General features: G+C 36.8%; 1 protein-coding gene across 8 annotated transcripts in view; it reads right to left on the minus strand.

Moving 5' to 3' along the window:
• Positions 1–21,504, minus strand: part of TFEC (transcription factor EC) — a 90,257-nt gene that overhangs the window by 37,442 nt on the left and 31,311 nt on the right. For 6 of the 8 annotated variants that reach the window (XM_027845046.1, XM_027845044.1, XM_027845040.1 and 3 more), the window contains 2 exons: positions 4,900–4,941; positions 4,250–4,492 (listed from right to left, as the gene is read on the minus strand). In XM_027845046.1, the coding sequence (XP_027700847.1) occupies positions 4,250–4,492; positions 4,900–4,941 (285 nt within the window). Of the gene's footprint in view, positions 1–4,249; positions 4,493–4,899; positions 4,942–5,960; positions 6,016–21,504 lie in introns of those variants that run through there. The other 2 variants (XM_027845045.1, XM_027845041.1) reach the window with 2 other exon arrangements.

Below are 21,504 nucleotides of genomic sequence, written 5' to 3' on the forward strand. Positions count from 1 at the left end.
TAGATGCCTGTATATCCAGTCAGAAGACCTAAAAACCTAATACAACTCACCTCCCCTCTCAATCTATTTCCTTAATCCTTTCTTTTTATTATCATCCCCTTTCCACTGCCTCTTACAATTTTTTCTTGTACATGGGCAAAAAGGATATTTCTGAATGCCAGTCTGAATACATAGGGGTAGAGTGTGTGCCATGTTCTCACCTCAGGATGTGAAAACCAATAAAAGAAAGTGAGTACAAATAGTGTAAGGACATTGACACTCCTGTAAGTGGGTCAAAATATTTCATTTTTTCATTAATTTTAAATCCTAAATGAGATGTCTATGGATTTCAAAGAATCAGGAATAATGTGGCTGAAAATGATGTGGAGTCTAGCCTTATATCTAGTTATCTCCATTAGGATTTTCTTAAGAATCACATAAAAGTAATTAAGACTACCACCTAAAATTAAAATAATTATATATGGTTTACTTATGATTATCACGTAATCTAATCTCCAGAAATTTTGAGGTATAACATTTTTTATTATTATTGTCAGCAGGTTTTCATTTTCCCATTTTTCCTTTCACCTAGGTAATAAAATGAGCTCTATATCTAAAGGATATCAGACAAAGAAAAATGCATTTTTTTTAAAATGGTGAGGAATAGCAAAAGTCACAGTGAGCAAAAGATTGTTTTCTTCTGGTCTTTCCTCCAGAAGAAAACAGATGATATTGAAGCCACTCCAGATAAATGTTCTCTATTTTCCCCATACTTTCCCGCCTCCTCTGGGACCTCCATGAATTATCTTCTCTCTTATATCTTCAGTCTTTCCCTCTACACTGAGTTCTTCCCCTTCATCTACAAATAAACTCAGATCTCCCTTATGCTAAACAAATAAATAGAAACTGTCCTTGACTACCCTAATTCCTCAAACTACACATTCTTCATTCATCCATTCATTTATGCATTATGTAAAGAATACCCAATTATGTGGAAGGCAGTTTGATATTAAAAGTGCTCTTTTAGACCTGACCCCCAAATACCATTGTTTTTCAGGCCTCATTCTCCTTGACCTCTCAATAGTATTGACACTGTCCCTCATCCTCTCATTAAAATATGCTCCCCCTTTGGCTCCAGTGACAATGAATTTTCTGGGCTCTCCTCTTATCTCTGGCCCCTCCTCTGCTCTTTTCACTGACTTCTTTTCTTCCTGTTGCCCCACCTAGGTAATCTCCTACCATTAGCTCATCCAGGTTGAATTATCACCACCTAAGTCTCTATCTGCAGTCCATACCTCTCTTTCTGGATACAGTCCTATATTTCCAGCTGCCCCCTGGACATCTCCCCCTCCATATTCCATCAACATGTCAAACTTAATGTCATGAAATGAATTCTTCTTTCCCCAGACCAGCTTCTCTTCCTGGCTTTTCCTATTGTCATTAATTGCCCCATCATCTTCCAAATTCAGTGTTAACTTGTAATCCCTCCTTATTTTTATGCTCTACATCAAATCCTGTCAATTCTCCCTCTGAAATCTGTTGCATCTATTCCCTCATTTCTATTGCCACCACCACCTGTTTCTCAGGTCCTTATCACTTCATACTTGTATTATTGCCACAACCTGATAACTAGCTTATTTGCCTGCAGTCTCTCCTCCAGTATAAACTGAGGGAAGATCTTCCTACCATATTGACTCAATTGCTCAAAAAGCTTCACTGGTCCTCAACAGCCTTTGGAGTAAGTTTTGAGGTGTTTGAAAATGAAATGGGCTACCTTATAAAGTAGTGAGTTTCCTGTGACTCACATTCTTTAAGCAGAAACTAAAGGACCACCTGTCAGAGGGATGGTGCGGAGATGCTTCCTCTATTAGTGGAAGGTGGGATTGGATGGCCAATATGGATGACTTCTAAGAGTCTATGTCTTTCTCCTGCTCAAAAACATTACATGGCTCCCTGTACCTCATTGAATAAAAGCTCTACTTCTCAGTCTGGTATCCAATGTCCTTCATAATCAGACACCAATATGTCTTTCTAGCCTCACAATCTATTCCTCCCTTATGTGCAGCCTATAGTCTAGCTATCATTAAGCATACCTTTGTCATCTGCTCTTTTGCCTGGAACATTCTCTCCCCAAATTTCTGTTGTAATTCTACCCATTTTTTTCAAAGCCAAGCTTAAATATGATCTCATTGATAATTCCTCTTGAACTCCTAGCCAAAGTCATCCTTCCTTCTGATTTACTAATGAACTTTAATGATAGCGTTCCTTACATCTCTTACCACATTCTTTCTCGTAGTTATTTACTGCCTTCTCTTATTCCTACCAACCATCAATAATTGGAAGGTCTTATTTAATCATTATATCTCCCTGTAGTTCCCAGCACAATGTCTGACCCAAAGTGAGTACTCAATAAATATGTTGAATATTTCGAGAAGCCTCCTCTGATTCTTTCCATTGTTCTCCTCAAATGACCTCACATTTACTTATCTGCGTACATGTATCTTTCCAGCATAATGCAAGCTCCTTGAGACCAAGGACTGTTTCATTTTTGCCTTTGAAATCTCAGTATCAGCATATCATCTTATACATAATAGATGTTTAATAAGTATTTAATTGAATTAACTAATGCATGACTGAATGATAGCTAGGGGAAAAACATCTGCAACACTGTCGGATAATACATTTCCCTGTTTCATAGCTGGTAACTTCTAACCAAACTTAAAATCCTGAATTTCAGATAATTTCCTCTGGGTCAATCCTCTGCAGGTAGGAGTTTGGAGAGTGTCTTTGAATAGTTGTTGGCCCCAGGGTTTCCTCTAGAGGGGCTGAGTTGTACTATGTCCGGCTCACTGTGAAAAGTCAGAAGACTGACATTTGTAATTTGACGTCTAGTTAAAAAACAAAAAAAAACAAAAGGAACATATTTCGCATTTTGTTTTGTCTTTCTGATCTGTACTATGTTTTCATCTGTGTATGGAAACTTCTTCTGTCAATGCCAATCATTAACTTGTCTAATACTTTATTCTATGAGAGATTTGTCTATGGTACTGAGAAGTTAAGTGACTTTTCTATAGTCACACAGATGGTATGTTTAAGAATGAGAACTTGAATGGGGCAGCTAAGTGGTGCTGTGGATAGAGCACCAGTCCTGAAGTCAGGAGGACCTGAGTTCAAAGTTGGCCTCAGACCAAACACTTAACACTTACTAGCTGTGTGACCCTGAGCAAGTCACTTAACCCCAATTGCCTTAAAAAAAAAAAAAAGAATGTTAACTTGAATCCAAGTCTTCCTGGCTCTAAGGCTATCACTAACTCATATATTTTGCTTAAGAGAAGTTAAAAAGTTCATATTCTCAAGTTCCACTCAGCACAAGACTATGCCAATAAATTCTCACTTTCTGTCCTTCCCCACCAAAGAGTCATCTCCTATTTCAAAATGCATCTTGAAAATAGATATCTATTGGAAATATGTTTTGCATGACTGCATATGTATAACCTATATCCAATTGCATGCTTTCTCAATAAGGGGGGAAAAGAGGGAGGGAGAGAGAGAATGTGGAACTCATAAATTTTTTAAAAATCAATATTAAAAATTTTTTTTACATGTCACTGAGGAAAAAATATTAAGTAAATGTCAAGAAAAAAAGAAAATGGATATCTATAAGATCCTCTTGCCCTTCGTATGTAAAACTTATTCTCCTCTTATGTTTGCATAGTCTTAATGGAATTATGTGGAAATTCTGAGTCCAAATTCACTTTTACAAAAATGACAAACAATTAGTATGTCAGTATGCATTTTTTTTTTAAATGAAAGAAAGAATACACTAGCCAAATGACTTTCAGAGTTGGGTTTAACTTGCTGAATAGTTCTTGAACTGTGCTCATTTAAAACTTCTTGTGAGATTGTATGTATGTGTGTATGTATGTATATATGTATGTGTATGTGTGTGTGTGTGTATATATATATATAATATATATATAAAATTTTTGTAAAATAAAACATTTTGAATATTTTCTCCAAATGAATTATGATCATGGATTTAGCATGGAAGAGACGTTAGAAACTTTCTAGTTCACCTCCTTTGTTTTACACTTGAGAAAACCAAAACCTAGAGAGGTCAAGTGACTTACTAAAAGTCACAAAGGCTAAAAATGGGATTTGAATCCACCCATCTTTTTCATTGTACTACCTCTAATGCCTCTTTATCCTTTTGTCCTGGTCTTAAGTGACCAATCATAATTTTCAAAGCCGTTAGTCATATATTCCATACCACATTTTCATGGTCCTTCCCAAGAGCTAGCAACTTGGTGATTGGATTTTCTATGATCCCGATCTCACTGTCAGGAGGTGCATGTCCATTCTGTACCAAATGTGTGGCACCTGTGGCTTGTGGATGAGTCAGTGTTAGGGTTTGATTGGGCAACTTGGCATCTAGAGTCAGATACTGCTTAACTTGGTGTCTCTGTGCTTGCTGTATATGGTACCTAGTTGGGTTTTCCACTTGTGTTTGGACCTAGAAATCAAAAAGATAAATGTTAATAGGTCACATCGTTTGTTAAATCAAAATGGCTAACACAGTCTATTTTTAACAGCCAAATCGTGACATTAAACACATAACATCCTAAAACACTCCAAGCCTTTTGTAGATTTTTGTAGTTGTCATAAGTTACATAAGGCTATAATGACTTTACTATTTAGAAAAATCAATATGTGTCAGTGAGAGACTACTGGATTTCTTAACCTTTACTACATATCGTTTGATGCCAAAAGCATTGGTAAAAATTAATTTCTCTCAAAATATTGTACAAAAGAAAATGGCATGCAAATGACACAAAATTAATTGCAAAAGTGATTGCCATAATGCAGTGATAGTGATAAAGAAAATGCTCAAGATCTTGCTGCTGTGAGTTCTTTACTCACCTTGTAATAAGGTCGATCAGTTAAATGAGGCATTGCTGAGTTCTGCAAGAAAGAAAAACTTTCAGTCCTAAGGAAAGCCTACCCATGTATCAAATGCCAATCAAACAACCAGTGTGTGGGCTTTTGGAACCTACAAGTCAAAAGTGAAACTTTTTAAGCTCGGTGGGTCATTATACAGTCCTCAGTAGTAAAAAGCTTGCCACCTTTTTGAAAACTCAAGGAAATCTTTCCACATTTCAGACTTATTTTCACTAGCTTGTGTGTTTGCACACGCGTGTGCATGCACGCACACACACACACACACACACACACACAGTGCTGCTGATAACTTGGGCCTCTGACTTTTCCTTCCACTACCCTGTGAAGTGACTAGTCACCAATTTCTAGTAATAAATTTTCCTCAAGTGGCCCATATGTAAGTGTGTTTAATATGCCTGGCATGTTAAACAATAGCAAAGGCTGCAGTACAATGCTTATTTTTTCTTTTTTATTCCATCTACACAAACTACTGTTTAATTCCCTTAACATACATTAGCCCAGACAAATAGCCCATACAAAGTATTTTGCATTTAAATGAGCTAGTTTGGGGTACAATATTGTAGTACTTACTTTAGTTTAATTCTGTTATGCTGACATTTTTAGCATTATTTTAATTGTGTGACCATAAAATAATTTTTCAGTCATATAAAAAAAGATTAAGATTGGTAATAAAGATTACACATATTACTAATTATATTGCTACGAGCTCTGAAGTTGTAAAATAACATTTCATTAAAACACCAGTGGGAATTTTTTAGGGTGGCTGTTTAGATTATTCTACAGTTTCAAGTTAACACTCCTCATTCTCTTCACACATTTACAAAATATACTTCATAAATAACATTTTCAGACTCATAAATTAGAGTCCTCTTTAGTTATGTATTTTACATTAATATTTAAGGACATTTGTATTAGGTTTTTTTTTTTAAGAGTGCCTCTGGTTCAAAGGAAAGGATGTTGACTTCATCAGTTCCCCAGATTCATTCACCCCTTATGAAGCATTTATTAAAAGCCTACTGTACCAAGTGCGGCGAAGGAGACCAAAGATGTCGAAGACCCAGTTCAAACCTCCAAGGAATTTACAGTTTGGGTACAACATGATCTACACAAATCAGAAAACTCAAGAACAAAACAAAAATGCTTCATAAAGCTGTGCCAATTATAGCCAAAAATAGGAACTAACAAAGTCAAAGTTTTTCAAGAAGGTGAACTTTGAATGAAGTCTTGAAAGAAGGCTAAACCAAGGCAATGTGGCAGAGCTCATGCGGCCTCTGTGAGGGGAGGCCTTTCTAGTGACTTCTAGGGACTAGTGATTTCTCCTTCCTGGAATGACTTTATATTTATTTATCCGTACTTCCCCAGTAGAATATAAGCTCAAAAAGTGCTCCTTGTCAGTTTTTAATCTTTGTATCCATAGCACAGGCCAGCTAGCTGCTGCAGTAGATAGAGAGCTGGGCCTGGAGTCAGGAAGACCTGAGTTCAAATCCAGCCTCAGACACTTACTAGCTCTGTGACTCGCAGCAAGTTGCTTAACCCTGTTTGCCTCTGTTTCCTCATCTGTAAAGTGATCTGGAGAAGGAAATGGCAAACCAGTCCAGTATCTTTGCCAAGAAAACCACAAATGAGTCACAGAGAGTGGGACAGGACTGAAATGACTGAACAACAACAACAAATCCATAGTACCTGGTCCCTGAAAATTTTATTTTCTTTTGTTTCGAGGAAATTTTTTTTGGCGGGGATGGGCTAAAGCTGAGATTTCATTGATGTAGGGGAACTCCTAGTGAAAATATTATCGGTTTTAAAAGGTAACTATTCTGCAGTTTAGAAAATTGCTTTCAGAACTGTGAGATTAAGTACCTTACTCAGAATTACATAGCCAGTATGTGACAGAGGTGACAACTGAACCTAGATCTTCCTGGGCAAGCAGCGGATAGATTGGTAGGCCTGGGGTCAAGAAGACCTCAGCACAAATGTGGCCTCAGTTTCCTCATCTATAAAATGGGGATAATAATAGCACCTAAGTCCCAGGGTTGATATAAATAACAAACGGTATAAAATCTGTAAAGTGCTTTACAAACCTAAAATGCTACATATAACTGCTGCCTGTTATTTCTGGCTCTCTTTTTACCACAGCATGCCTCTTGCCCCGCCTGGCCTGTAGCAGACACCTAATAAATGGTCATCAAACTGAGTTCAATTAGATGAATTTATATGGAAAGCATTGCAAGGGGAGAAAAAATAACCTGAGGAAAAGGAGAAAAGCAATAGCTGGAATCAGGGATGGAAGAGAAACAATCCAGAGCACTTCTCCAAAAAGAAAGCTGCACCCTCTCCCAAACCACAGCAGAACATGAGACATGGTCAAAGATGAACTCAAATGGAACTCGATGTACTTCTCCATTAACGATCTGTTTATTTGCAGTTACAAAGGATGAAACTCTGGCCAGTAAGGAGGCTCGTATGTATATCTGTCCAACACAGCGGTCCAAGTAGAAGGAGATTTGCATAGGGTAAGAGCATAATTTCAAAGTACAGGCCTTCAGAGAAGTCTCATTAGCAGAGGACTTCTTAGCCTTTTTTGTGTCCTGTACTAAGGATGTAAAAATATACACATAGCTCTTTTTGAAGCGGCACAGAACAGGAATTTGAGGGGGGCGTCTACTATTTAAGGAATAGCTGAACAAGTTGTGGTATACAATTGTGATGCTATATATTGTCCTGTACTAATGATAAAGAGGATGGTATCTGAAAACCCTGAGGACACTTGTATGAACTAAGGCAAAGTAAAGTAAGCAGACCTAGGAGAATAATTTATTCACTGACAATAATATGGTAAAGACAAAAAACTTTTGAAAGGCTTAGAAACTGATCAACCACAATTCCAGAAGAGTAAGGATGCCTCAAATTACCTACCTCCTCATAGAAAGGTAAAAGACTCAAGCACGAAGAATGAATGAAACATACATGTAATTTTTTTAGACATGGCTAATATGAAAATTGTTTTGCTTGTATTTGTATTTGTATTAGCAGTTTTATATTCTTTCATTCTCAATTGGGGGTGTGTGGGAGGGAGAGAACAGATTTTTATTGATTGAAATAAATAAAAAAGAATTTTTAAGTGAATGTTGCCAAATTACAGAGAATAAGCATAGCTCCAAAGAATAAAAATGAGAAGAAGCTTCCCCCTGCCCCCGACTCCTGTGCAAAGGTCAGAGTTTCATGGATATGGAAACTTGCATGTGCTTTTGGCCTTTTTTTCAGCATATTGATTGGTTTGCTGATTCTTTTTTCTCTCATCTTTAAAATCTTTGTTACATGAGATGGTTCTCTGAAAGGGAGAAAGTTCTTTCTCTGGAGGTGAATAGCATTTTTCTTGAGTCTTTTGGAATTGTCTTGGATCATCGTATTGCTGAGAATAGCTAAGCCATTCACAGTTGATCAGCAGATGGCTTTCTCAAAGAGTTTAGCCACAAAGGAGAAGGGAAATATCAGATAGTAACTAGCAGAAAAATTAGGATCTAGTCATGGTTTTTTTATGGATGAGGGAAAGATGGGTCTGTTTATTGTTAGTTGAGAAGGAGCCAATTGGTAACTATTGAAGAGAAAGAGAGAGAGTGGTGATAAAGGTGGGGCAAAGCTGCTGGAGAAGACAGGAGACGGGATCAAATCACTTCCTCCTGAATCTCCCAGCATGGCTCCCTTTAATAGCTCAGCAAAAAACAAACAAACAAACAAACAAAAAAAAAAAATAAACAAACCAGACCCTGAGGCCATGTCCTATAATGAAGACTTAATCTTTCATTCTTAATGGGACATAGCCTCAACCCTCTCAAGCAGGTAGGTCTATACCTCTCAAAAAATGTTAACCCAAACTTTTAGGAAATTCCATTCAGCTTAATGCAGTGCAAAGTAGCATTACATAATAACAATTTGCATTAATGAGTGGTTTTCTAAGTTTACAAAATATTTTTCTTCACAATAACCTTATGATGAAGGTAACGCAGATATCATCCTCATTTTATATACAAGGACATGGGTTCTCTAAACATGTCAGCCTGTGATGATGAACTGCTCTCTCCAAAGTCATGTGTTCTCTTACTGCCAAATCCAATGTCCTCAGTACTTATCATTTTTCATCTCACTGCAGTCTTTGACACTTAACAACTCTCTCCTGGATACTTCCTCTTCTCTGTATTTTTGTGATATTATTATTTTTTTTTTTGGTTCTCCTCTTTCCCGTAGGATCAACTGTTTTTCAAACTCTTTTACTCAAAAATCATCCACCATGGTCCCTAAAAATAGGAATCCCTTGAGGATCTGTCCTAGACTCTCTTCTCTTCTCTCACCATGACATTTAATCAGCTCACCTGGGATCAATGATCATCTCTTTGCAAATAGCTCCCACATCTACATATTTAGTCTGAGTCTCTACCCTCAGCTCCCCTCCTGTATCACCAACAGAGCAATGGCCATTTCAAACTGGACATCCTGCAAACATCTAAAACTCAACAGATCCAAAAGACAACTGCCCCTCATACATGAAACTCTATCGCTCTATTTCCCTACCTTTGCTCTTCGTACCTAGAACAGACTCTTGTTCTCAGACTCTCTGGCTTCCTCTAAGGCTAAGCTCAAATGCTACCTTCTACATCAGTGGTTCCCAAAGCGTGGTCTGCAGACCCTTGGAGGATCTTGATAACCTTTCAGGTGGTCCACAAGGCTGAAACCACAGGATTTATATAATAATACTAAATACTTATTGCCTTTTTCATTTTCATTCTCTCACAAGTGACAGTGGAGTTTTCTAGAGGTGAGATGATTTAAACTTAGCTACCAACATGAAGACTGAATATTTCAACTGCAGAATTGTATGTTTGCCTTACAAACAGACAAATCTACAGGCATGATTTGAACTTCAGTTTTGCTTGTATTTATCTGGTAGCCGGACCGACTAATCATCAAAGATTGTCTTTTATGTGAATGTTTGACATCAAAGAAAAGCAGTGCTAAAATATTCAAAATGTTGAGTAGCTTTTTTAAATCTGATGATTTATTCTGGAACAAGCCTGTCTCTTCAAAACTGATAATATTTGCTGCCAGGAATAAAATTTGAGTTTTCAAGTAAAAATTTGAATTTTGGAAAACATGTGTATGTCACCATGAGCTTGACAGCTTCCCAACACGAAAGGAACTACTTGAAAAGCCTACTAAAATACTCCTGCCTTTTCCAACTACTTGTTTGTGTGAAGCTGGACTTTATACTTATTTTGTTGTTGTTGTTATTCAATCTTTTTAGTTGTGGCCAACTCTTCACGACCCCATTTGGGGTTTTCTTGGCAAAGATACTGGAGTGGTTTGCCATTTCCTTTTCCAGCTTATTTTACAGATGAGAAAACTAAGGCAAACAGGGTTAAGTGACTTGCCCAGGGTCATACAGGCCCAACACTCTATCCACTGCACCACCTAGCTTGATATACTTTGACCAAAACAATATATTGCAAACAACAGATTCAATGAAGAAGCAGATATGAGAGTCTATTAAGCCAGACATTTGTGAAAATGTAAAATGATGTCACTCTTCTCACTAATTTTTGTTTTGGAAAATATAGTTATTTTTCATAAAGTATCTTTATGTTTAATATATAAAGGGTTTATTATTGTTACTTTAAAATAAGTATTTTTAAAATATATCCATAACAATTTCTATTGTGGTAAATATTGAGATATGACCCACGTAAAACAAAGCTCTTTGGGAGTTCTCAATAATTTCTAAGAATGTAAATGGGTGGGACAGCTAGGTGGCACAGTGGAGAGAGCTCAGGCCTTGGAGTCAGGAGGACCTGAGTTCAAATCCCGGCCTCAGACACTTGATACTTTCTAGCTGTGTGACCCTGGGCAAGTCACTTAACTCTGATAGCCTCACCAAAAAGGAAAAAAAAAAAGAATGTAAATGGGTTCTAAAACATAAAATTTGAGAACTACTGTTCTCCATGGAGCCTATCTTCACCACTACCCCCCCATTACTATATGTCAATTTTAAATATATCTGCATAAATCTATATATGTGTTGTGCCCTCTCCCTCCAATGGAATCTAAGAAGACAGAACCTGTTACAGTATTATCTTAAACAACACCTAGCACAGTGCATGTTACACAGTAGTTAGGTAATAAACACTTGGTTATTGATTATTTGCCCCCTTTTAACTAAAAAAGTTTCTCTATATTAGACATTAATCAACCAATCAATCAACATTTATTAAGCATCTATTGTACCAGGAACTGCACTCAGAGCTAGGGATACAAAAAGAAGCAAAAGACAATCCCCTCCCTTAGGGAACTCACAATCTAACGAGGAAGAAAACAAATAAGTCCAAATAAACTAGGTGTAGGCTTAATAGGAAAAAAATAACTGAGGGAAGGCACTAGAATTAAGAAGGGTGGGGAATGTTTCTTGTAGAAGGTGGGATTTTAGGGATTTAGGTGGGATTTCTTGTAGAAGGTGGGAAGCCAGTAGACTGAGATAAGGAGAGAGTCCTATGCCTGGGGGATAGCCAAAGAAAATGCCAGCAGCCTAAGGATGGAGTGTCTCGTTCATAGAACGGCCAGAAGACCAATGTTACTAGATCGAAGAGTGTATGTTAGAGAGTAAGGTATAAGAAGACTGGAAAAGTAGGAGGGGGTAGGTTATGATGGGCTTTGAAAATGTCAGAGGATTTTGCATTTGATCCAGGAGCCACCAGACTCTTTTAAGGAAAGGGATCCTTCAGTAAGGTCACTTTCATGGCTGAATGGAGGATGGATTGGAATGGGGAGAGACTTGCGGCAGGCAGACTGACCAGCAGCCATTGCAACTATCCAAGCCTGAGGTGAGGGGGACCTGCACCAGCGCGATGACTCTGCGATTATTTCATTCATCAAACACAGTATTAAGCACCCACTGTGTATAATACAGTTGTAATTCAAACTTTCTGACATCATCCAAAATAATTCAATAATTTTCTTTTCCATTTTTGTCCCTCTCCATTTTCCTCCTACCTCTTCATTCACTGGTTCTGGCTTAAATAGAAAGCACCTGACGGTGTTTTAAGGAAGAATGTTTCTTGGGAGATTTCCTTCCTATTTTGGAGACTCAAAACACCGAAAAAGCTTTCCTTAATCTCTGAATAGGCAGAATTAGATGGTTCATGTTGCTAATCTCATTTCTGAATCTTCTGAGATTTGCCCAAAACTAGTTTAAATTTATACTAAAATGTGCCTTTAAAAACAGGATCTTAAAAGATAAATAATACCTTCAACAAAAATGTAAAGGGCACAGGAATTCTTTTGTAGAACTGAAATCTTTGAAGGATTCAAGTGAAAATCTATTCACAGTTCTAACACTCAGTAGGGAAAATGTTCAGTGAAGCGTGAAGAATCCAGGATACCTGAGTTCTAATCCCAGAATTGCCACTAACTTGCTCCATATTCATAGCATTTGACTTCCCAGGGCCTCAATTTCCTTATTTACAAATTTGTGTATACAATGTCCAAAGGCCCTCCCAGCTCTTTCTACGATTCTTTGAGTCAAAAACATGGGTAATTACCAAGTAGATTAATTTAGATTTGACCAAATCTCTTTATTGTTATCATAGGTAATATTTATGCAGTAATAATAACAGCTAGGCATTTTGCTAGCACTTTAAGGTTTGCTGGGTACTTCATAATACATTTCCTCATTTGATTCTCATAACAACCTTGCTAGGTAAGTACTTCTATTATCCCCATTTTACAAATGAGGAAACTGAGGCAGAGAGGCCAAGTGACTTGGCCAGGATCACACAGCTAGCAATTTACTGAGGCCAAATTTGAATTCACTTCTTCCTGACTCCCAAGTCCTTGGCTTGTTCCACTATCTACTCAGCTACCTCTATAGATTATACTTGTAACAGCCTTGGAAGGTAGGTGGGGAAACTAGGTCCAGGAAAGGAAAATTGATTTACACAGGGTCAATGAGTATTAAGTATCTAAAGCCGGATTCAAATTCAAGTCTTTCTGACTTCAAATCTGGCAAATTTGGAAAGAAGAAGTAACTTTGCTTTATATCTAAATTTAAGCAATTTTTCTTCTTCATTCTCCTCCACCACCACCCTTAGGAACTGATTTCATCACTTTAGGGAACTCCCAGTATAGACACTGCCCTTGCAAATTAAGATCTACAATTCATATCTATCATAGTCTTAGAAAATAGCCAGTAATACAATTGTATATATGTACCAATGCCAGAGATAGGACTTAAATCCAGTTTTTCCTCACTCCAAGATCATCTTGACCTTATCCACTTTGCTACACTACCTCTCAAATGTAAACATATAAAAAGGCCAAAGTCCTATGGAACCTAAGAATTTGCAAACTGGCCTCTACAAATCTAAAATATATTCCCATAATTTCCATACCATGTTATCACCTTGACACTCAAACACAAACAGAAAAAAAAATTAAGTTTGTGAATTTTGTCTAGATCTATAAATGAGCTATTATTTTAATTAACCTAGATAGTAGTTAAGCTAAAAATTCAATTAAAAAAAAATCTTTGGAAAAAAATCACTCAATCTCCATTTTAAAATAATGCTAGTTTCCATTTAGAATTTTGTATCCCCAAAGTGTCATGATCCTTTAACAAAATTTAGAAGCACTATTATATGTTTTTAAGACTGCTACAATTGTTAAATAAAAAACCAGCCAAGAATTATTTAATAAGTAAACCTAAGTACTAGATGAAAATTTAAATCCCAGAAGGTCTAGCTTCAAAGGGCAACAAGTAAGCAACCCAGTCAAGTGGAGGAAAATCCTTTTCCTAGGTGGGGAAAGGCCACTCCCGAAGGAGTCACAATGGCTAACTGAAAGAGTTTTAGCAACCTTGGTCTTTCTTTTACTGCTTCTAGCCCAAAGACAGGAAGATATGCTGGAGCCCTAAGAATTCACACAGATATACAGGAAAAGGCAACTTAGGGCATTTGCTATGGTGAACAGATAGTAGACAGATAAAGTTCTCTCAACACAGCAGTTTTTGGAATCTGCTGAGTCGCTCAAAGTCCCACAGACGTTGCCAAGCCCTGTGAGAACCCAACTCCAAGAAAAGGTTGAAATGAGCTAGAAAACTGCTCTTTGTAAACCTGTCATAAAAACAGGGTTAGATAAGCAAAGATGAGAGTCGACGAGATTTGGTTTCAAGCCACAGCGTTCATTTACTGTGTGGTCCTAGGCAAGTCACCGTACACCTAAAACCCTCATCATCTTCCTATGCCAAATGGAGATAATAATGCTTGGAGTTACTTCCTCCCTGGATTATTGTGAGGAAGCACTTTCTGAACCACAGAAGTATTCTTTCAATTATATTCCTATTTATAATTATCTTATTCAGTTCTGAAAAGCAATTATTTCTTCTACACCAATCCACAGTACTGAGGACTTTTCTGTTTCAACTATATTGAAAAAGATGAAAAGAATGAAACGAGAAATGATAATGATGATGAGTATTAGTGGCCAATCTTCCATCAAAGTCTTCAGTGGCACTATGAAAAGGGGATCTAAGTTTTTAAGTCAGTAATCAATCAACAAGCTTTTAGCAAATGCTTTTTTTGTTGTGGTTCAGATGTTTCAGTCCTGTCTGACTCTAGGGGTTTTCTTGGCAAAGATATTGGAGTGGTTTGCCATTCTCTTCTCCAGATCATTTTACAGTTAAGAAAACTGAGGCAAACAGGGTTAAGTGACTTGTCCAGGGTCACAAGGCTACTAAATGTCTGAGGATGCATTTGAACCCAGGTCTTCCTGACTCCAGACCTCAAACTCTATCCACTGTGCCACCTAACTGCTATGTACCAATCATAGCCATATCGAGTATTTGACTGACTGAAAATTTTATTTTAAAAACTGCTTTGGTTATTGTTTTGTCTGAACAGTTAAATTAGTCAGTTAATTAATAGGGATAGGAACATTACCTGTGATTTCGTTGGTAATGAGAGCTGTGGGGTGAGAATACCCCTGTCAATGCAGATGGACACTGCTCTGCAATTCTGTGGAGAGCTAGTCATAGAGATATGATCCATGTGCTTCTCAAGTAGTCTAGAATCCTTTGACCAGACTTTGATTTATTCTAATAACATTACCAGATCATTTTAAATATCAGAAGGGGAAAAAAAAACCACATCCAAATCAAGACAGACAGTATGAAGCCTGAGGTTTTAATGACCTCTCACGGCAATCTCATTCACTGTAATGTGACTGTCATTATTTCATGTTGTTAATGTTATATTCATTTTGAATTTAATGAATGAAGTAAAAGTTTGGACTTCACAATTGAATAATAGGTTACTATTAATTATGTCACTTGTGTGAGAGGTATATATAAGAGGGAATCTATTTTGGATCTTAATATCCCTACCTGCTAGATATCTACTCGTAAGAAGGATATGACATTTGTTAATGCCTTGTAGTAAAGTATAATAAGTCATTTTTTCAAATCTCACCTTTGGAACAGTAGTCTTTGACAGTGGTATTCTAATAAATCCTGAGGTGACAAGGCCTAAAATCATCTAGTACTGCATGTCTGATTGAGATAAAACTACGAAACTAAAACTCAGGCAGGCTTCATCAAAAGTTTGCCTTGGGTTTCTGAATAACTGTCGACCCATTTTAGCTGAGTGAGCATCCCTCAGTTCGTTAAAAGGAACACAGATTCAGAGTGTGAAAGACTCTTAGAAGTCACTCAGACTTGTGTTTTGCAAATGAGGAAGCTGAGGCTTAGAGAAATTGGATGACTTGAAATGATTTGCTTCCAGGGTCTCACAACACTAAGTACAAGGCAGGTCCTAGACTCCAAACCCAGCATTGTTTTCACTACAGTGTACTACTTAGACACAAATCATTCAAACCTGAAGGATTCCAATCAGAGCACCAAGGCCAAAAAAACCCCAAACTTTTTTTAAGGAGCTCTAAAAATTTTCAAATGGGGCCTTTTCGCCAAAATGCAGTAATTGGTTATTCTTTGTGTGACATTTTAGCAATGGAAATGCTTGAATGAGGCTTTTAATAGCCAAAGTTAGGCTATTAAGAACCTCCTAATAAGACTGATTTAGTACCTGACTACATGGATAACTTAACCTAGTTTTGCCTATTTCTGTTAACTGTATGGATCAGCTCTTGAAAGCCACAAGGAAAAGATTTCCTGGATGAATAATTCTATTTAAATGTATAGAGTACTTTAAAGCTTACAAAACATTTTTCCCCCACAACAACCCAGTAAGGTAGGAATTTCTGCTTTTTTTGTCTTTAAACAAAAATAATCAGTATATGGAAGGCTTCATGATATTCATCAGCATCACATTTTAGAGAGTTCCCTAGGCACTGGGAAATTAAGTCATTATTCATCACTGTCACATACATAATGTGTGGTAAGACTCAAACACAGAACTTCCTACCTAAGTATAGATAGTAACACAACCATTTTACAGATAGGGAAGCTGAGGTTAATCAATTTTGGCCCTTAACATTTTTTGTGTGTTACGGACTCAAACGCAGATGCTGGCCTAGTCCACGGAGTGTTGGACTTGGAATCAGGAAGACCCGAGTTCAAATTCTGCCTCAAGCATTTACCTGCTATGTGACTTTGGGCAAGTCACTTAACCTGTTTGCCTCAATTTCCTCAACTGTAAAATGGGGATAATAACAGCACCCACCTCCCAGCATTGTTGTAAGGATCAAATGAGAGGATATTTGTAAAGCACAATGCCTGGCATATAGTAGGCACTTAATAAATGCTTGGATCCTTCCTTCCTTCTTTTGGCAGTCTGCTGAGGCTTATGCACTGCAGAATAATGTTTTGTTTTGTTTTGTTTTGTTTTTTGGCCAGGCAATGGGGTTAAGTGACTTGCCTAGGGTCACATAGCTAGTAAGTGTAATGTGTCTGAGGCCGGATTTGAACTCAGTTCCTCCTGAATTCGGGCTGGTGCTCTACTGCGCCACCTAGCTGCCCCCAGAATAATGTTTTTAAATGCACCAAATGCAACACAATGGATTAAAAAGGAAAGAAGTTGCATTAAAATAGTTATCAAAAATTTTTAAAGAAAAAGAGAGTAGAGAACTAGATCATTAGATCTCCAGGCCCCCTGGGCCAGGGTGATGTAGCCAGGAAGCAGGAGAGGTTGGATGTGAACCCCAGTTTCATGTCTCCAAGGCCTGTACTCTTTGCATAACATGATGGCCTCTTTTAAATTTCAAATCTGAATTACTATATGAGATTTGAATTAAGCAACTCTCACTGAGAGGCATTAGACACAACCTGTATAAGTACTCAAAACAAGATCCTGTTCAAGTTACAGAAAAAGAAAGCTAGAGTACCAAAAAAAAAAAAAAAAAGATGAAAGGTTTATCTACTTCTGATTCTTGGAAACCAAACTCATTTTGCTAACATAAGCTTAAAAACCTTTTTATGGACAATTATGACATAATTGGTTTTTTTCCCCACATGTTATTATTGGCAACATTTCTTGATTTGATAAGTGTTTATGGAATTCTTATTATATGCATGGTTTAGTCTAGGGGTGGGGAAGACACGGGAATGATTTTTGGTCCCTGCCTTTCTAAGGTCCAGCGAGAAAGAGAAATATACCCACAATCATCAGCTGCAATCAGAGAGGTATAAAGTGCTCTATTAGTTTAGAAGCTGTATGGATAAGTATCTAATATCATCTCTGAATCTGCACTGACTACACTTCCTCTTACCTTGCTAAACTTGCTAATTACAGTTTAGGTCGAGTTTGCTGCCTTTTAGACCTTGTTCCTCCTATTGTAAAATCAACTTCACAGAGCTGCTGCTCAAATCATGGACACCAACTTTCAGAAAAAGAAAGCTACAGAAGGAGGAATTTTGGAAATTTGAAAATAAATTTTCTTCTCAATCAATAATCATTTATTAAGCTCCTTCTAGATGTTAGGCGCTATACAGGGTGCTAGAGATACCAGGAACAAGTGAAATGTTTCCTTCTCTCTGAGTGCCCATAGAAAAAGGAAGTTTCCCTAATAAATGTGTAGCACAGTTCATTCCTTGAGGGGATTTAAAATACACACACACACAAACACACATGCACATGTGTGTATAATTGTTTTTTGTCATTTCTTTCCTATTTATCCTGTATATAGCTTGCTTCGTATATATTTGTTTGCGTGCTCTCTCCCCTATTAGATCGTAAGCTCTTTGAGGGCAGAGACTGTCTTTTGTGTTTTTTTGTATCCCTAGCATTTATTATAATGCCTGGCACACAGTAGGCAATAAATGTTTATTGACTGACATATACACACACATATATACTTATATCTCTATATGAATACAGATATACACACATATGTACACTATTCAAACACACAGACACACACACACATATGTTTAAGACTGGATCTCCCTACCTTTCCCCAGCTGAAAGAGCAGTGGTAACTTAGGGTCCAGTCCCACTGATGACTGACACGGAAGCATTTTCCTGCTCCATTTCCAATCATTGCTGGTTGGTTGCTTCTTAAGCAGCCTCGTAGCCCTTTGCTCCCCAGGCTCACCATGTTGGTACCCAACAGTGCAGACTCAACATCACCTTTTAGGTCTATTGCATCCCAAAACTCCTGAGCTCAAGTAATCCACCAGCCTCAGCCTTCCCAGTAGCAGGAACTACAAGTGTGCACCACCATGCTTAGCTATGAATTAATTTTTAAAAGCATGAACAATCATAAATTTCATAGTAGATAAGAATCAAAAAATTTAAGTGGGGGGGAAAATTCTCCACTATATTTGTCTTCTAATAATGCATCATTTTCCTCTTAGAGCATCTATTTGTAGGTGTATGCCATGGACTTAACACTTGACAAGAGTACAAAATGCATTAGTTGCATACCAATCACAGAACTTAACATGATTGCAGTCTTTTATAAAATAAGAAGCTGTTTTTTCCTTCATAATTACTTGGGGGGGGAAGACTGTGCATCCAATTCGTTAATTCCATTTAAAGGTAACACCCCAAAATGAAAGATTTAAAAGCCTATGTTGTTGTTACTTGGAGCAGGAAAAGCTCAACTCCAAGTGCCCAATTTCAGTAGCTGACTTCAAGAAACATTAATCCTTACTCTAATTAAAGTAAACTTTCCAAGGTCTAACAACATTTTATAACTGTACTGAATTTAGTGGTGTTTTTAGCAGTGGGCTTATTTAAATGATTTAATATCAAAATTAATCTGTCTTTAAAGCTAACAATGAATAATTTCTTACCAAATTTAAAGCTTATCAAAGATTGGTTTGGCTCACTCATTTCGCATCCAAACCTACAGTAGCATACCCAAGCTGAAATATGCAAATTAATTACTTAAGCTAAACTCAGTAAAACATCTCAAATGAAACTTCCTTCAGAAAACTTTTATCTGGTAGCATTAGAGTCTCATCATAAATATGCATAAAGTCAGAACACAAAGCAGAAGACATCCTACTTCAAAAATCAACAACTGTGTTTCGATGATGCTTTACGCTATGCCGTGTCTTTTAAGTTAAAACAAAGCTTGTGTGTGACTCTTAAATGGATGATTTTTTCATCCAGGCTACAGTGACCTTTTGATATCATATTCATAAAGAAGTTGAGAATGTTCTTTCAAGGATGTAGACAGTGAAGAAGCAACATTGCTGAGTTCTTTACAAAGGTCACATTTGAAATACCTTGAAAAGTCATCAATGTCTGTTCTATTTTGGAATTTAGATGTCCTAAAATAACTCTGAAGGTTATAAATGGGCAGAATTTGGGGGGAAAGATACCCTGAAATGCTCTATCATGCTCAGCATTTATTATTAAAAATTCTGATATAAATAAATGTACTGTATTTATAAATTTTTATTATAGCTCAATAGTAGGATTTGGGGTAATATCTATATATTAACATCCATTATTAATAGCCATGAAAAATAGACTTGTCATTTAATTTAGTTGAATATTTAACAATGATAAAAATAAAACTATGCAACTTTGAAAATAAAAAGATTAAAAATATTTTCTGTCAGAGAAATTTTTTTCCCTAAACCAGGCGAATGGTTTCCATATTTTTAACCATGAAAACTTTTTTTATATCCTTTATCTACTCATTTTATTGGTTGATATATTGTAATCAATTAATAGAGTCATTTTTATCATAATAAAATGTCATCATTAGAACTGTAGTAGTCTATTCTAACCACTTCATAAAGTATATGATTGGGACATTTTAAATGGTTAAATATTAAAATAATTTAATTGAAAATGAGACTTTGAGATTACTCATTTTGATTGACAAACTGCTGAAAATAGCTTGGCTTCATAAGTGCTTTTGTCCCTTGTCTGCTCTGCAGACTTCAGTAGTCATTCTGAGGTCGAAATTTGTCTTTCTTTCACCTTGATTGACTGGTAAATATGACTATCTTTGGCTGTCTGCATTAATTGAATTCACCCAATGAAAGCATAATTGCTCAACTCCAGATGGTCTAGGGCCAGTCTGGATCAACTGAGCTAAAAAAGAACCATGGCAAGAAAGTGAAGGTATCTCTACTCATCAAATTTAATCAGATAATAGGCCAACCCTAACTATGCTTGTGATTCTAGTGGTTTTCAGTTCATGCCTTCCTCTTGAGCAATGAAGAGGAAGAAATCCTTCAGGATCAAAGGGGCATGCACTCATTACTTTAGTTTTTATTTTTTGGAAGCTGTACAAATTACATTCATCTTGACATATCAAATAAAGGAACAAAAATGAGATATCTGAAACAAATTCCAGGGAACACATCGATCAAAAACTAATGAGAAGATTTAGAATTAAGACACTAGTTTGAGATCTGTTCATGTCCAAGAATCAATCTGATAGGAGTTCTCCCTAGGAGATTGATTTATATGATGTGAAGTAGGCTCAGTGTAGAAACTTCTAGTCAGTCATTAAATAAACACTTTTTTTTAATGGTCTACTAAGTGCCAAACACTATACTAAAAACTGAGAACACAAAGAAAGGTAAAAGATAATCCCTGCCTTGGAGGAGCTTACAATCTAATCTAACAGCCAGACTGGATATGCTAGGCGATATACAGACAAAAACAAAAACAGAACCTGTCCTCAAGAAGTTTATATTCTCCTATATAAAATGTGGTTAATAAAAACTTTTTTAAATATTATAACCTCACCCCCTCCCCGAACATGTGTTCTTTCTACACAAGGTTAACATTGACCTGAATATTACACTGGTCTGAATAACATTGATCTGAATATTAACGTATTCAGAACACATTTATTTTTAACAATTTGTTCCAATGCTCGTGAGTGGTTCAATGGACACAGTCATATTCTTTTAGTTTCTTTTTGTGTCTGAACATCACATTGTCAGATAATTGAGATGGGGGCAAGGAACACAATTTGTGGCCATGAACAGGGCAAAGCTAGGTAGCCCACATGGGTGATGAACCAATGGCTATCATCTCATCGCCACTGTCCTCTCCTGGGAAACAACACCCTGGATTAATAAACTCAGATCTAATCCCTCAC

This window comes from Vombatus ursinus, unplaced genomic scaffold (genome assembly GCF_900497805.2).
Source record: "Vombatus ursinus unplaced genomic scaffold, bare-nosed wombat genome assembly UNPS02014946.1, whole genome shotgun sequence".
Taxonomy (NCBI): Eukaryota; Metazoa; Chordata; class Mammalia; order Diprotodontia; family Vombatidae; genus Vombatus; species Vombatus ursinus.